This window comes from Sander vitreus, chromosome 19, assembly GCF_031162955.1.
Source record: "Sander vitreus isolate 19-12246 chromosome 19, sanVit1, whole genome shotgun sequence".
Lineage (NCBI taxonomy): Eukaryota > Metazoa > Chordata > Actinopteri > Perciformes > Percidae > Sander > Sander vitreus.
This window is the reverse complement of record NC_135873.1, coordinates 8,011,494-8,029,723: the sequence shown is the minus strand read 5'-3', so window position 1 is coordinate 8,029,723 and position 18,230 is coordinate 8,011,494. Positions and strand designations below refer to the sequence as shown.

The window sequence follows — 18,230 nt, the reverse complement described above, 5'->3', positions numbered from 1 at the left end:
AATATTTAGAGGTTTATTATAGCTAGGCCTACTGTAGTAGATAGATCAAGATGCATGAAGCGTACAACAAACACCCAGGAAATAACTTTTGGCCTTCAGAATAAGAGTTAGATAAAATAAAAACGAAAAACGAAACAAAATAAATAAATTACCATACAAGAGTAAAAGGGTAAATCATGCAAATCAATGACAAATAGATTAATAGTAGTTTTGCATGAACTCTATGTTGCACAACGTTTACATAAAATGCAAATTGTAATAATTTCAGTCAACTGTGAATCCCATGCAAAAACATATGGAGATAACATTCATAATTCTATTCTTAAGTGTAAATAAATGTGGGAAGAAATTTCTTCATTTTAATTTACCTCTGTAGTTACCAGCACTATATCACTGGGTAATATATTCCCTGTCTGAGGTGTTACTTTTATAATCAGTAGTTTTTTATTATTTTTGCAGTTGAAAGAGTCTGTTTTGATGTGTCTGTTTAGTTACATTTCATATGTGGGACAACAGAGACTGTTACTGAACTGTAAAGTTTTGGCAGAAAGAATAAGTAATGCATATCTATTATATAATATATAAAAAATGTGGGATTTTATTTATAGAATATATGTTATTTTAATAGAACCATTATAGTTGTATTTAACTGAACATCAACTCAACTATTTATATACAGTATATATATATATATGTAACACTACAAAAACACACAGACTTGAACAGAAACATTACAAAATACATAAAACGTATGAAAAAAATTTGTAAAACAAATGCTAAAACCCACCACATCGGCTACCACTAAAGGATGTGCATTACCATTCAACCCAAACATTAATTGTTAAAAATATAAATACAGAAACATCCATATTGTGAACCACCAATTTTAGAATAGAATAGAATAGATAGAATAGATCTTTATTGTCATTGTTTTCAACATTAAAACACAGTAGAGCAACTCTCATCATGACAAAAAGAAATATAACATTACAATAGTAATATATAAAATAACAACAAAATAGAAAATTTTAATAGTAAAATATTTGAAATATAACAATCAAGAATGAACACGATGAAATGGCACTATGTACATATGTTATTGCACTTCCAGTTTTGGGGGTTTATTGCACACAAGTCTTTATAGAGGGAGAAGATGGACAGGAGGGTGTGTGCTTTTGACTGCCTGGGGGGGAAACTGTTTTTCAGTCTGTTGATTCTGGATCTGATTCTGATTCTCGTTTTCATATGGAGGAATGATCATTGGCCAACTTGTCGTAGTCTACATTTGTCAAACAACTCGGCAGAAGAGGATAATTGCTCGGAAAGCTGTTTTCTGCAATATTCTAGGCATTTACCTATAAATCCATGTTTAAATCTATTTTATTTTGAATGTCCGTACCGGAACTTGTAACCATTGCTGTGTGTGACTTGGCGGTTTGAGTCACAACAACCTCAGGGGGGGTCGGTCGTTCCACTCCTACCTCCCGTTCTCTCCTCTCATACGTGCTGCTGGTAACAAAGGAGACAACAACAGGGGGATGATGGGTGCTCAGACAACAAGCCTGTCAGAGAAACAAAAAGGAACTGAACCGGTTTGCTTTTACGTTGTGGATATTTTTTCTTAACAGTATATTTAACGACAGTGTTTTTAAAGTAACGTACACTAGCGTAACTGCGTCCCGGACCGATTTTAAACTAAAGCGTTTTTTTCTTGCCAAAGCTAACCATGTTGGATTGCCAACACTAGAGCCGAATCACAGGAGAAGGATTCAGAAATGTCTGGATAACATTGGTGAGTTTTCTTTCATCTAATGTATGTTTTAAGCGAGATTAGTTCATTATTGGTAATTTAGTAGGTGCGGTTTGGTTGATGTTGATGGTTGAGTCTAGATGCACCTGTTCCCATATGAAAACCCTCCGTTGTAATACCAACGATTGTATAAGATTATAGCGACGTTGTCATACTGCAAAGTAAATATTTGAACCCTTTTGGCATTAGGCCTACTGTAGAATATCTTGTTGTAGTTGATCACTTGACACGTTTTCCCATTTTGTTAAGGTAGGTAGGTAACAGTTCGAACAACGCTATTAGGCCTAAGTTATTTAGGGATACAAATAAGACCATTATAGGTAAACTTTGATTTAGAATTTGTGTGTGTGTGTGTGTGTGTGTGTGTGTGTGTGTGTGTGTGTGTGTGTGTGTGTGTTTTTTCCTTCCCGACACTCCTTTTCCGTCCCCTCTTCCTGTCCAACGTGGAGCTTGCATGTAGCCTACACATAACTTGTATTGTAAAGGTAGCTCTCTTAAAGCTTCCCTACCCATTTTGTATTTCTGACCCATTAGTGTCCAGAGCAGATGGCATACTGTACACACACACACACACACACACACACACACACACACACACACACACACACACACACACAGACAGCATTGTGTTAATGGTGCTTGGAGCACTTAAGGATTGTTCTCAAGCTAGTCTGATTTAAGGGATCACACCATATCTGATATGTATTGGACTTACCAGGACAAATACACTTAGTGGAATGAATGAGTGGCCCACTGACCCAGCCTATAAGTGTGTGTACGGTCCAGTAGACTGGAGGATGTAGCTATTGAACTAACCAGGTCAATAGAGCAAAGAGTGAACATTAGAAAAGTGACGTCTGGTTGGGGCTGATTGAAAGAAAGTCAGGAGGGAATTTTAACCTCAAATCTAATCTCTCACTTGGTCCATAAGTGCATTAACACACAATCAGAATGGGTTATCCCCACTGTGTAGAGAGTTCTTTGTGAGTGTCCTCACCCTCCTGTTTGAGGTTTATATGTCACCCTATGGACAATGATAATAACCTGAGGGCCAAAACTGAAACCTGGAAAGACATGAATCTCTCTCTCTCTCTCTCTCTCTCTCTCTCTCTCTCTCTCTCTCTCTCACACACACACACACACACACACACACACACACACACACACACACACACACACACACACTGTTATAGTGATGTCTTGTTTCCTTTCTGATATTATAAAACAAGAGTACTTAAAATCAAAACATTGAAGGAGTAGGTTAAATGAACTGAGGTTTTCATGCTCTGTCATTTTGTAATTATCTAATACATGGCTGTTTGTCAGCCCAGAAACATTTTTCTGGTCAGAGTGAAACATTAAACCCCCTCTTTTTATATGCTAACTGAACTTCCCATCCAAACTGGTCTGACCAGCTTGCACACTTTCTCGATAACAAACCTCTACTGGTTGTGTGTTATTGACTTTAGTGAGCTGTGTGCAAAAGAGTCTGTCAAGTCAATAGCCCAAAAAGTGGATTGCTGTCTGTGACGCTTTTGTTTACCTGCTGGTTGTAGGCACTACTCTTGACTAAGACGAATTGCAATCAATCATGTTGGTATGGCAATAAAGTATTACATCTTAATTTCTTAATGGAGAAATATCCGTTTAGAAATGCAGCTAGCGTGGCTAAAATATAAAAACTTGGGGTTCATATAACTGTCAGCTGCTTACTGGCATCTGTCATTATTTTAAACACGTATAGACTAAGTGATTATTCAATTAATCCAAAACATAATCATGACATTAATCGTCAATTGGAATTGTTGTTTGTTGCAGCCTTTCAATGATGTGTGTGTAATCCTAAATGTATGCAGCTACATGCAAAATGTATTAATCAAATAGTCACACAAGGCAGTGCAGTAATGTCTTCTTCTGGATCGCTGCTCTGCTTTTTGCATGACTCAGAAGATGTCTAACCCTCTTTTGGTTTGGTATTGCTTCAGCTGTTGTACACAGTGAGAAGAATTTGCAGCATGGACATTTGGTCGCCCAGAATGGAAACTGAATTTCACTTTATAGTCATCACGTTTCTTTTTATAGGCACTTACAGGCTGAAAGATGTGTCTCGTTCGACTGCTTCATTTGAATGACTAGAGTGCTTTGAATAAGTAAACTTCTCAGTGTTTGACTTTTAAAGGATTGAATCCGTGTGGATTTAGTGTCAGTGTTTGTACATTTGTAATTACGTTTATCAGATTGTCGAATGGCCATTGAATTCCTAATTATGAGTTTTCGGTGAATAAGGGATAGCAGCACACACTTAGATTTGATTTGATTTTATTAGGATCCCCATTAGCTGACGCAGGACATCAGCTACTCTTCCTGGGGTCCACACAAAACATAAAACATTACAACAAACAATAAGACTTTTTTAGACAAAACAACCACATGATATAAAAAATAAGAGCAGTATAACTAGCATTATTCTTTCTTGCAAATATAACTATACATATTCCCTTTCATGTACTCTTATAAATATTGCACTAAATACATCAGCACTGAATATAGAAAAGTTCAATCTTACAACATTTGTGTATACATATAAATATTCCTATACATAAAAAGTACAAAAGTAGTTTGAAAATATGATTACAGGCTTAGGGCCCTTAGATGTTGCTTTACTTGTTTTTTTTAGAGAGCATATGTTTAAAACATGGACATCTATGTAAAGACCTCAGACAGTGTTGCACAAGAAATATTAAACGGGTGTACTCAAACCAGTTTATAAAAAAAGGAGACATATGTGAGCTTCTACAGGCACAGGATACCTCAAATTCAAGTTAAAAGTTGTAATTGCAATGAAAGATCAATAAAAACGTTAAATAAAAAAAGGGGGGGTGTACAACTTTTTTCAGAGCGCTTGTAGACTAGCTGAGAGGTAAAAGATCACGAGGAGCTTGAGGCTATTCAACCTGTCAGGGCAACAGTAGACAGGGTGGAGTGATTCAAATTGCACATTTGTATTGAAACAGTGGTTAACTATTAATTGAAAACAACCATGGGTCATTATGAATCATACATACAATACTGTTCAAAATGTCAGCTTGCTACACAGGTAATACACATTAATTAACAGCAAGCCAAAGAAGAATTGCATATTTGAATTTGTATTCGCTGCTTCACCGTGTCCTTTTACACAGAAGTCCAAGATGTAATAATATTACATTTGAAAATAGTTTCCATTGGCTGACTCTTACTGGCAGCGATCTTCTCTGAAATGGAAACCTTGTGTTTGATTGGCATCCCTGTTCTGATAATGATGACCCATTCGGGCCATTACAGCAGTAAATGCGTAAACAAGTTACTAGGGAACATTACAATGGAAAAATCTATTATCTCTACTAGTCATAGCTGCATTTCCCTTTACTGTGTCCCTTTTGTACTGCAGTAAACAGACTTCAGTCAGCTTCAGCTAGTCAGCTGGTTTTACATTAACTTGTTTTCTTTGTGGGAGTGTGTTCTTACCAGAAATTAATTGGCTCCTTACAGTGCAATGTTCATTTTCCTCTGAGGCCCTGCATTGAGGGATTTGTTGCACAGAGCTGCAAAGTCTGATTTTAGGATTATACTGTAATGGAAATACTGAATTGAGTGTTTATTGCATTGTGGGTTTTTTTCAGCTACAGAAAATGACTATAATTATAGTGAGCCGTGCCTTTTTAAAGTAATCACAAGCCAAAAAGGTTGAGAGCCACTAACCCACTATGTAATCGCTACATCCCCCACTTCAAGTCTTTCTTCCCCCATTCCACGTTAGCTCTCTATGGTCTAATGAAGGCACAAAATACAAGAAATGATAGCTTTTGATAATTTAGATGTTAAATTCGATATGCTATAAAACTGGTTTTAAACTTTCTTTTCCTTTTCTCTTTACTCGTCAGGTGAAGACGACATGCTCACAGTGACCTGACTCGTCAGGTCTGGGAGTAAACACCAGCTACCATGTCTGTCCAGGAAGCATCCGAACAGCCCACGTCGCCTAAACCCCTCAAACCTGAGCCCAAACCGAGACTGGAGATCCCTCCAAAACCGACACCACAAACCAGCTGCCCTCCTCTGGGAGACCGCGGCATCAGCACGAGGCTTTCTGGAGGAAAGGTCAAGAGGATTGTGAACAAGTTCAGCATAAAGGATTTGAATGAACCGGAGGAACAACCCACCAATGGTACTGCAAAACTAAGGTCAATTAAACGGTTCAAAAGGCCGCCTACGGTAAAACCCAAACCAGGCCGTGCCAGTCTGCAGCTTCAGATTAGCGGAGAGAAAGCTCCCCCGCTGCCTGTTAAGAGGAGCCGCACCCTTCAGAAGCAGGAGAGTGGGGGTGCAGAGGAGTGGGACACCATCAGTGTGGAAGGAGGTCGATCAGGTACAGGGGTTTTTACACTTTTTTTTAACTAGTGTTTCTGTCTTTGGCTACATCTGCTGCAATAGTATTTTACTTTTGAATATATTCCACATATTCTTTTTTTTATATTATTTTTATGTTTTGGACTATAGATTTGTTGTTGTCACTTGTACTTCCTGTGTGTTTAATGCCTGGCTGTCAACCAAATTACCTTTGGGATAACAATAATAATAATAAAGAAAAGTGGATCACCACAAATCTTAAAAATATGCTTAAAGTAATGGTAGTACTGAAAGAAACAGCAGGTAGCATTTGTCAGTCCTCCAACGTCAACAAGCTGTGTCACATGATTTCTTGAAAGAGTCTGCTCTCAGGGTCTAGGTACTTTTACCTTTGACTGCCATTCAGAGCTAGCAACGCTTAACATTACTTATTATTGCAGGACAAAGATCAGATGACATTATAAACTGTATTTTCCTCCCGCCGTCTCACACAGCCTGCAGCGTAGCTAACGTTAGGGCCAGTTTCACAGAGTGGAGTTTTAGATCAAAAGTCAATCTTATTGATAAAACTGAAAGACAAACAATTTTACATTATTGGCCATTTGTTTGTTTCTTGCAAAAGTTGTGAACTCTCAAACAGTTTGCCGCTGGCTAATCTGAACCAACAGCCATAAACAGGTTCTGTCAGTCCGATCACGTGTTCAGTTTTAACCTGTAGCTCATTTAACACGAGCAGTCCTTTTGCTGTGTCATGATACTCAGTTTTGTTCTGACTCAACAAAAGGGGAAGCCAAAAACATTTATCGGCTTTCTGATAGAGGTGTGTGTGTGTGTGTGTGTGTGTGTGTGTGTGTGTGTGTGTGTGTGTGTGTGTGTGTGTGTGTGTGTGTGTGTGTGTGTGTGTGTGTGTGTGTGTGTGCGCCCGAGTTACACGTATGGTGCTTTTCACTTCCTTGCTTTGGTTCCCCGTGAGCAACGAGAAGCCTTTAAGGACGTCAGATTCTGTGGCAATATATCCTCATACCATCAGTATTGATCGATATCAGCTTCTAAATGAACTAACGATTATTGTCAATATTGATTTATCTGTCATTTCTGTTGTTTCCCAATCAATCATTTAGACTATAAACATAAAGACATCAGAAAATTGTGAAAAATGTTTTGAGAATGTTTGGCATTTGGGCCTGAACAATAACTTCAACAATAAATCCAGTATCAAAATAGCTGGTGATTAATTTTTGGTAGATTGACTAATCAATTAGTCGACTAGTTGTTGTAGTAGTAGTTGTTTCAACTAAAAGTATTATGGCCTTTTATTAAAATAATGCATCTTTATTTAACTATATTTAATAAAAAAAAAAACTCTGTATTGGCTGATATGGAAAATTGCTATCACTACTTTTTTTTTCTTTCATATCTTTATTCACTGACCTAGTAAACCTTTATTTTGCACCTCTCCAAAATTTCCATTAATATTTGAAGACACCATTTACAGACCTGCTGTATTTGCGTTGTGATGAACTGCCTACTCAACATTCCAGCGTGTGCCATGTGAAGCTGTTATAAGAAGAGCAGATGGGGGGGGGGGGGGACTCTTAATGAAAGTGAGCCACCTATCTGGGGATACACATGTAGGAAAGAAGTGGGCAGGAAACAGCTCATTCACAGCCATTAGCTTTGTGAAAATGAACATCTAGGTTTACAGTAACATTAGGAAGAACTATAACACGTTAGAGAAGTTTACTGTGTGGCGATTTATTTTTGTGTTGCTTCTTTTTCGATGCAGCGCCTGATGGAAAAGAGGTGGAAATCCAGTTGATTGGAGGAGGTGAAGCGGAGGCGGAGCACAGTCCTCACACACCTCTCAGTCCATGCTGCGACCCGGGCTGCAGCTGCGTGTGCCACCTCCAGTGGCCTGGCATGAAACTAATATGGGTGCCCGTGGAGATGCATGATGGTGGAGAGGAGCACAGTGTTGTTGGAGACGAGGATGAGACTGATGTGGAAGAGCAGAGATGGGAGGACGAGGAGGTAGAGGGGGGAGGGGAGAGGGACAGCGAGGCAGAGGATGAGGTGGACAGGACGTCTGTGGTTGACGAGAGTGAAGTGTTGAAACAAGAAAAGTCAAAGTTCCACCAGTGTTTGGAGGTTTTGCTCGGTGATGGTAACCGGAGGCTTTCAGACCCGGGCCCTCACTCTATTTTCACCTCTCTCGCTGTCACTCGCTCTCAGTCTCCCCCTGTTCCCCCAAAACGGGCTCAGTCACCACAAATCCACCACTTATCCACCCAAAACGAAGAAGAAAATATTTACGAGGACACCCTTCCAGTGGTCGACCCCACTCCTAAAAAGTCCAATGTGTGTAAGGAACTGGATATTCCACTAATCAAAGTGCGCAAACCAGCCCGCCAGTCTAAACTGTCCTACAGCACCTCAGACCAGACGTCCGAGTTTCATACGAACACAGAACCCATCTTGAACCCAGACAATATGCCGCCTGCCATCCCGCCGAGGATGCCTGTGGGTCATGACAGCCGCAGCCTCACGCTGGCGCCCCGGGGCGGCGTTCCTCTTCCCCAGCCCACACTGGAGGAGTGGCGCACCTTGCGGCCCTCATCCCCCAGCAGCTCCACTGCCAGCGGGCTGAGCACCCAGAGGGACATCACTCCGACCCCACCCAACCCTCACAGACCCCCACCTCCACCACCAAAGACGGATCCCAGGAGGCTTAGTAGTGCCTCACTGCAATCCCTCACACAGAAAAAAGGTTTGTAGCGAACAAACATTACGTTACAACCCAGCTTGCCTGAGATGAGCTATGATTAATTCACAAATTGTTAATTTTCTGTGTAATCGAAAGCGATGATGCCATTTACTTGTATTTTACAGAAGGAGAGGAGAATGAAGGGAATGAAGAAGAGAAAGGTGACAAATTCAAAGAACTGTGAGTTATCCCCCTCACCTAACCTCATTTTTATAAGGATAAGGCTGACGATATTTTTCTATTTGTCAAAAAAAAACATTAAGACCAAAGCCATAAATAAATTGATCCTATTGACTAAGTGTTGTCTGTGTAGTCAAAGCATGTAGCTTATTCTCCTGTGGCATTTTTATCCAAAAGACTTCTAAAACACACCAATGGGCCAAACTGTAGTTTAATTTCAAAGATTTAAGTCTGAAATTGGAACAAATGGGCTTGGAGCTGAGAGCCGCAGACAGAGTACAGAAGTTGGATAGTATTCAGAGACGCAGCAACATGTTGTTGGGTTTGGACTTTTTATGGGATTTGTAGACAATAAGAAAAATATGGAATTTCAGTCTTATCCTTGAAGTCAACATTGGTGTCCGTGTGTGTAGAGTAATCATTAACTGTGTCATTCACTCTTTTGTTAGATAGTTTGGTTTTATATTACCCTGCTTGATCCCTTTCTCATCTTTGTATACTTCCTGTTTCAGGCCTCCAGTCAGGAGCGGCTCCCTCAGGAGGGAGTCTTCGTTCAGCTGGGAGTCCCGGCTGCAGGATGGTAAGGCTGACACCTGTAACAAACAAAACATCAAAAGACAAATATGAATCGCAGTAATGCCTGTAACAGGATATCATGTCAGTATCCACTTGTTACTTGTATACTGTATAACCTTTGTGACTTGTTTTCCCCTCAGAGCCTCTGTACCAGACGTACCGTGCCACTGTCATCACCAAGGAGATCCGGCGCCAGACAGTTTGTCGCAACATCAGTAAAACTAGTGTGGACTACGCCATGGACTGGACAGCCCGTCACTCTGGGGCTGGAACTGGGACTGCGAATGGAGCACCCAAGGGCGGCCCCACGCCTACACCGGGCCAGAGCACCCTGTGGCAGGACCTCCCAGCTGTTCGGGAGGCAGGGGTGCTGGAGCAGCTCACCCCTGAGCAGTGCAAGTACCAGGAGGTGAGGGAGAGGCGAATGTACTTAGGAGAGATCATTGATGCTAGGGAAAGAGAAATGGGAGATGCAGTATCACAATTTAAATTGCATCTTAAAGTCATAATGTGATGTTTTTATATCAATTAAAGTCCACTCTGCCTCACTGTATATTATATTATATTACAGCAGTGAGTGGTAACTCACTGCTGTAATATAATATCGATTCACTCCAGTTCATGAAAGCTTTTACATTCACTGTTATAACTTTCCAACGTCAGGCAAAATTCCTTTTAGGTACAGGAAGCGAGCGACAAGTGATGCATACCATTTAAAAGGATTTGTTTCATAAAACTAGTGCAGTGCCCATTTGGAGCGAATGCCTGTTCGGAAGGGGCTGATTGCTTGGTTCCCAGTATTGTTTTCACGGTTCAATCAGGCTCATCTAGAGATTCGGTGTGGCCCCTTTTTGTTGTCTTGCCGTCCCACATCCAGGTAGCGACCTGCCCCGGGACGAGGGAAGGAGGGAGCCGGGCTCAGCCTGCCAGCCAGCAGCTTCCCTAGCCTCTGCTCTAACATGTGTCTGTGTAGGATTGTCTTTGCATGTAGGGTAGACAGCAATCCGTTTTTTGGCGGGTGATCACTTTTTGGCATCTGACACCGGTAGCCGGGGAACCGCAATCAATGAGCCTTCGAGGGATGCAGCAACTCCCCGCCCCGCTGCTGTTACTGCGTATGCGAGGGAGGGACACACACTGATTTCTCAAATGTATAGATAGATGATGATGGCGTCATTTTCTGATAAACCACCAACATCTCCATCCTTAGTATGGAGTATAGTAAGAAAAAGGCCCTGGTTTTGAGCTTAATTCTTTGCTTAAGTTCTATGCCGTCATTTGCTGAAGTTAATATTTGCATTTTTTTTCCTCCCTGGCAGAGTATGTTTGAGGTTTTGACATCTGAGGCCTCTTACCTTCGATCCCTGCAAGTTCTGACCGAACACTTCCTGAACAGCCGAGAGCTAGAGGAAACAATGATCATCAGAGAGAAGAAAACCCTCTTCTCCAACATCCTGAGGGTCCGAGAGGTCAGCGAGAGGTGAGAAATGGCTGAAGGAAGGATAAATGGAGATAAAGGAAAAGGGAAATAGGAAGGTGATTTATGACTTGAACTACCACAAGGTCAATTGCAACAAAGATACTAAGAGATAGGAAGGAAAAGTGAAGATGTAATGGGTCATTTCCTGAGTGTTGGCAATGGTTTGAAAAACCTTTTATGTTTTGTGTAACCTTTGCTGTTTGACTCCACAGGTTCTTGAAGGACCTGGAGCAACGCATATTCAAGGACCTGGTCTTTCCTGATATCTGTGACATTATCCACTACCATGCCCAGCACAACTTCCCAGCCTACATCGACTACGTCCGCAACCAGATCTATCAGGATAAGACCTACACCTCACTCTTGTAAGGAATTCTCTAAAATTGTCATTTTTCCCATTTGTTTCCCAGATTCCAGATAAGTTGGGAAAACCTTCCTTTCACCTATGTTGTATCCATCCACAGCAATTTGGACAAACTAAAAGCAAGCATTGATTGTCAAGATGTTGTTTTATCCTCTGAAATCACTTTCCTTCCTCCTTTTCTCTATTTCACAAGTATATGAGCATTACAGCTGCATTACATACCATTGATGTGTGCTTGTATGCGCATGTATGTGTGTCCACAGGAAGAACAACGCGCAGTTTGCTACGGTCATCACTCGTCTACAAGAGTCGCCTCAATGCCAGCGGCTGCCCTTCATGTCCTTCTTGCTGCTGCCCTTCCAGCGAATAACACGCATCAAAATGCTCATTGAAGTGAGAGCAACATCACATGAACACTAGTTAAAATGTTGCTGTAGAAATGCTTTTTTTTTTTTTTAATATACAGTAGTCCAATGAGTCCAGCAACAAGTAGATTAGCTTAGCTTAGCATAAAGACTAGAAGCAAGGGGAAACAGCTAGCCTGGCTCTGTTTCTGCTGACTGCTGTTCGCAATAAATAGTTACAGCACGCGAGTCCCCTGAATAACCACAACTTGACGTGTGTACAGACTTTGTGTACAGAAAGGAGACACAACATTAGTGAGCTTCAGAGGCCTATATACAAGTATTTCCTTTAATTTGGACAGAGCCAGGCTAGCTTTTGTTGTCATAGTTATGTCACTGTTACGTGACAACAATGCATTTAGCCTTTACACCCTATAAATTCTTTCCTCAATTGACTAAACAGAATGCCACAGTACATTCTGCATACCTGACCCTTTTCTTTTCCTGTGTGTTGCTTTGTGGAATGTCCTCATTCCAGGGCAATCCTCCCCGCTCAAACTCATCTTGTTCTATGTTATTGTCTATGTGCCTTCACATGCTCCAAACAATCAACAGAATAACATAAAGCACTGTCACTGCCTCTTGACCTATGAGCAAAGTCACGGGCACACATTTTCTCAACCTCAATACCTTGTTTGCATTTAGATGGAAAAAAAAATGTATCCTGCCGTTTGCCTGTTGCAGAAATAGAAAGTAGTTGTTTGTCGTTTCAGAACATCCTGAAGAGAACAAAGGAGAGGACGAAAGAGGAGCAGACGGCCTCCAAGGCTTTGGCTTCCGTGTCGAAGGTAAACGCCCCTCACTCTTCACCCTCTCTTCTGCCTACAAATCCATATAATCTGACTCGGAGCACTTCGCATGCCTCTGGATATTTGACGTCAGCCATTGTCTGAGTGAAGGATTTCCTATTGAGTGAGCTCTGCAGTGACAGTGAGCCATGCACTGAGGACAATGGCTCGAGTTTGCTCAAACAGGGAGACATTTGTCAAAGGAATGAACCTGACACTCCCAATGAGATGCAGCCAGTTTTGTTTATTTCATAATCTTTTTTCCCCCCACTCTCATAATCACACACAGATCATTGACGAGTGTAACACACAGGTGGGAAAAATGAGACAGATGGAAGAGTTGATCCATGTCTCTCAAACACTGGAGTTTGACAAGCTCAAGGTAAACACACACACACACACACACACACACACACACACACACACACACACACACACACACATTTGAGCTACTTGAAAAATAGCTTAATGTTCCTACTTTTTTCTCCAGGCCATACCGATCATCTCTCAGACACGACACTTGGAGAAGAAGGGAGAGCTGCAGGAAATGTCCAAAGGAGGAACCATCTTCAACATGAGGGCAAAGTTCACCCCCGTCTACCTCTTCCTCTTCAACGATCTGCTAATCATCACTGCCAAGAAAGGGTGAGGCAGACCATTCTAGCAGATCCAATTTAGGATCTACCCGTGGTGATCCTCTGACTTTTCCTTGTAGCGCAACCAGGCCACAAGTTGTCAATCCTTTTATTTACGACCTGCAAAACAAATGACACTCCCATCAGACTCAGCTGTACTTTCCGTTTAGTGCTAATTGTCAACTAAAGCGAAACTAAGATGGTGAACACAGTATAAACATAACACCTTTTAAAACATCAGCATGTTAACATTGTCAATATGAGCATGTTAGCATGCTGATGATAGCATTGAGCTCAAAGAACAGCCACACAGTCACACTAGCATGGCTGTAGACTCTTGCTAGTGTGACTGTGGGGCTGAATTTTTGAGAATGTGTCTTTATCTGGGGACATGATACATTTCAGTCACAATCATCCTAAAATCCTGCAGATGTCAGGTTGTGCCAAACATTTTCTTACATCACAATTACCTTCGTTATGACAAGGTGTGTGTCAAGCATCGGCCCTAATACACTGTGTGTCAGGCAGAATTAGGCATCTTTGCTCATCATTTATGAGACAGAGCGCTGCTTCCAACAGTCACTACACAACTGCTAGCAATGTGATAGTAGACCTTGTTCAAGCGGCTTCTGGAAAACAATAGATATATTGTTTCCACTTTCTTCTGTACTGTAACTTATTCTGTAAGCTGAGGTCATGTTTTTGCCTCAGGATAGGTTCTCTTACAGAGTTGTTTGCTGTTTTTTACATTAAAGATCACAAATTATTGTTTATCATTAACCTTGTTGGGCATTAATAAGTTATGAGAGGGTGGTATTGCTCTATTGACTCGTCTCACTGTTCATCAGGATGCGTCATGTTTAGGCTGTGGAAGTGAGAGTGCACCTCAGCCAGTCCCCTTTGGAAGCTGTGCAGAGAAAATCTTTTTACAAGCTGTCATAATGGCTCTTTAACCATAGAGAATGTAGTCTCACATTGCCAGTCCTTCCTCCTCCACGTCGCTGCGGAGGAAGGCCTGGCTAGTCTACACAGCATTCTGGGATGGGAGAAAAACATGCTCTGGTTTTTTGGCATTTCTTTAAACCAATCTCAATCGTCTTGGGTGGCGATAAGACCTGGACACAATGACAGTGCCGCTGTAAAATAGCCCCGGGAAGGAACGTGTATGTTGTTTTAGTCGTGCAACAGAAAACTCAGCCATCAGACATAGCTAGCTGTCTGGATTTACCCTGCAGAGATCTGAGGAGCAGTTAACCGTAGTCCTCATAAATCGACCAGAGTTTAGAATGCCAACACAAAGAAAGCGGAAGGTCTGGGACATGCGGTGGAATTTCCGGCGGCACCTGAACAATCCTTGAAGTGGAAACGTCGTCGATATAGACTATGGAAAATGTGACCACTGACCGCAAAAGCAATCATGACTCTTTAACAGTGTCATCACTAGTGAAATGACTCCAAACTTCCTCAAATGTGGCAGGAAGTAGTGTTTGAAGAGAACTGAGAGGAAGAATAGATTTCAAATATTTTGTTGTTGCCAGTGCCACATTGACAGCAGATGAGAACGACAAAATAACGGCATAGAACATGCATATATTACAAAATACAGCTAAACAAACAATACTGTACACGCTTCAGTATTTATCACTGCACATGATTATTTCCTTTAAGTTCCTGAAGGTAATTGATATGCTAATATTTTTGCCACTTCACCCTAATATCCACAAAAACAACTCACCCTTCTTTTTCTTGAACAGGGCGGAGCGTTTTGTGGTACTCGACCACGCCCATCGCTCTCTGGTGCAGGTGCAGCCATTAGATGAAGGTGGGGGCAGCAGCGGGCCCTACGAGCACTGCTTCACCCTCACCCTGCTGGAGAACCACCAGGGACGCATGATGGAGAGGCTGATTAAAGCTCCCTCCCAGTGAGTAGCTCTGTGTGACTGGCCAACACATAAACTGCCCCATTTTTCTCCAGGACTGTCTCAGGATTTGACATGAATTCTTTTTTTCTTAGCAAAGTACAACTCATGAATATGAGGCCCCGTTACATTGTTTATTTACATTTTTTATAAGCCTATAATTCCGTCAACAGGTCAGATATGCACAGGTGGATGGCGGCTTTCCCCAACCCCACCAACCCAGACAGAGACGAAGATGAAGTGATTTATGAAGACTGGGGTGAGGGCGCACACACACACACACACACACACACACACACACACACACACACACACAGTATGTGGTTGTGTGTTTCATGTCCAAAGTTTCTCACTGTTATGCGCGTGTGTCAGATTGTCCTCAGGTGCAGTGTGTGGAGCAGTACATTGCCCAGCAGGCAGACGAGCTCACCCTGGAGCCCACTGAGATCATCAACGTCATCCGCAAAACCAATGAGGGTAAGAACGTTGAGGGAAACCAGGTCCAAAGAGTTGTTATTTTAGTTATCACTCTCACGAGATGAGCTGGCTGTTAAATGTAAAAAGAAAAGGTCAAAGAAAGATGATCACATACAGGACTGTAAACATTTCCTTATTTACAGGACACAACTCTGCATCTGAAACTGCTCAATAGCGATATGAATCTGTGTGTGCGTAAAATTGATTTTTCCACTCTATATTCTGAATCACCTTGACGATGCGCTAACACAAAGCACTTCCCGGTAGACAAAAACGCAGTTGATTTGCGTTCCAGAGACTTGTCTATTTCTGTTGTCATTTTCAGCCGTAACTGTAACATTTAAAGATCTATAGTTAAACACGGTGGTCTGACCTGACGTTTATGCTGTGTTTATTTACTAGTAGTTTTTTTTTTTTTACCCAGAAGTTATTGTAATATTATACTTGGCATTTGTAAACAAACATTGTGATTGGGTCTATATTTGGCATTATTAGTGTCTGTGGATCTAAGCCGGTTTCCTATCAAAGTGTACTGACATGACTTTGTATCATTAATATTAACATCATTTGCCCCTTCCTTTGACTCTGCTTGTTTATACACCCTGATCCTCATTCCACAACCTTCTCACCGTAGCAGTTTATTAAATTTGTTTTGACTTTCTTGCATGAACAATACAGAAACCTCCAATCTTCCCTTGTTTGTTCTCCTCCCACCCCGTCCTCTCCTCCTAGGCTGTTATGAAGGCATCCGCCTGTCCGACGGTCAGAAGGGATGGTTCCCCGTAGGAAACGTCATAGAGATCACCAATGAGCATGTGAGGCGGCGAAACCTCCGAGAGCGCTACAGAGTCATTCAGGCTGCAAGCATGGTCACCACCAGCAAGGCCAACGCCCTTCATTAGGATCGATGGATCAAGGATGTTTTTGTTTTTTTTAAAGACAATGAATGGATACAATATCCTCAGAAATGAACTCTGTACAAAGATTATTCAGAGACTTTGAGTTGAAGTGTGAGTTTCTAACAACCAGGAAATGAAAGCTAAAAGGAGAAGGGTGAAGCTCATGAGACAAATGAGATAACAGACCTGCAATCATCTCACTGGAGTACGCAAGTGTGCAGCTGGGAGCTTGAGGTAGATCATTACGACTGACACTGACAGACACTATGAATGTGCATGCATTCAATAACAAAGATCAGCATCTTAGAGCATTACTACAGCTGTAGAGTTTACCTCTTCTTGTGAGCATGCAAACCTTCGTCAACGCCTCCTCTGCAAAAACTGAAACGGGACATGTAAAAATGCCAATCATTCCAGCTATTGCTCAACCAGATTGTACAAATACAGACCTGCTGCAAAGAGTTGGGTGTTCCTGCAAACGCCTGGTGTCAGTTGTCACATGACCACACAAGTTAAATACTTTTACAGCCTATCTTGTGTCACTACTAAGGTGGCCAGAATACAGGAGAACATGTTTTTATGATACAAGAATCTTGTAAAAACACATACTGAAATTCAACAGTGTTAACATTTAAAAAGGAATATACATCTCTCACCACAAAAATAAATAAATAGGAAGTGCCATTGAATAAACTCAAAATTACACACCAGGACTTCTGTCAGGATCATATCAAGCCCAAGAGCTTTGAAAAGGCATGTGTGTGCTGAGCTGTACTTCCGTTATGACGTTTCAGTCGTCGTGCTGTCCACTAACTTGTTAGCTTGTGTCAGTAGCCATTGTGGAATAATACTGTAGCTCCCCCTGACGCTTGTTGTCAATAAAGATGGGATCTTATTTGTGGATATGCTGTAAATGTACAATATGTTGTAAATAATGAGTGGGGGAGATTCTCTTTCAAAAACAGTGCGTAGTGCTTTTTATAAAAACGTCTTTGTAGCTCGAGGCTCAACTGTTGATCATTTTTATTAAACACTGATACAGTAGTAAGAAAATTACAAGGCAAATGTGCAATACTTTTCAATTGTCATCCTAGAAAAAAAAAAATAAAATCCTTTCAGAGCAACTAGTGCAAAGAACCCTCAGCTAGTTGTTTCCATAATGAGAAAGGAGGTAGTAAAGTCCCTTACAAACTCACCCAGGGACCAGAGCCTCAGGTTTAAGACAATCACTGCACGATATCCAGCACTCCCATGTCTCCGAGGCTCAGGAGTACTTGCACAGCATCTCCCTCAGAATTTGAGAGCGTACGCTCCTTCATTTCTAAAAAATCTCCAGAGGCGCCTGATGTGCTTCTTGCCTTTAAATCTGAGAACAGTGTAGACTCACGAACGGGCAGATGAACATAATCTCTCCTTCGCACCACAAACCCAAAATCCCCACAGCCTGGTTCTCCATATTCCCTGGCACAACTAAAGCCGATATAGCCAATGTCGTTTTGGGTACAATCAGCAGTTGTTAATGCAGGAAAAGTCTCAGATCCTTTT

General features: G+C 41.5%; 1 protein-coding gene across 1 annotated transcript; it reads left to right on the top strand.

The window, feature by feature from the left end:
• Positions 1 to 1,484: 1,484 nt before the first annotated feature.
• arhgef15b (Rho guanine nucleotide exchange factor 15b) lies at positions 1,485 to 17,689 on the top strand. The gene is made up of 16 exons (XM_078275817.1): positions 1,485 to 1,792; positions 5,734 to 6,218; positions 7,986 to 8,966; positions 9,089 to 9,143; positions 9,656 to 9,723; positions 9,860 to 10,128; positions 11,039 to 11,199; positions 11,412 to 11,564; positions 11,827 to 11,956; positions 12,681 to 12,755; positions 13,045 to 13,137; positions 13,246 to 13,400; positions 15,145 to 15,312; positions 15,483 to 15,568; positions 15,682 to 15,786; positions 16,519 to 17,689. Exons 2-16 carry the CDS (start codon positions 5,795 to 5,797, stop codon positions 16,686 to 16,688), a joined length of 3,093 nt encoding a protein of 1,030 aa, XP_078131943.1. The 5' UTR covers positions 1,485 to 1,792; positions 5,734 to 5,794; the 3' UTR covers positions 16,689 to 17,689.
• Positions 17,690 to 18,230: the final 541 nt, after the last annotated feature.

Bases quoted from the DNA above. Each gene is read 5' to 3' on its own strand.
- arhgef15b (XM_078275817.1), top strand. From the start codon at position 5,795: ATGTCTGTCCAGGAAGCATCCGAACAGCCCACGTCGCCTAAACCCCTC. The intron at 9,724-9,859 runs GTAAGGCTGACA...TTTTCCCCTCAG, and splicing joins GGAGTCCCGGCTGCAGGATG to AGCCTCTGTACCAGACGTAC. The intron at 11,957-12,680 runs GTGAGAGCAACA...TTGTCGTTTCAG, and splicing joins GCATCAAAATGCTCATTGAA to AACATCCTGAAGAGAACAAA.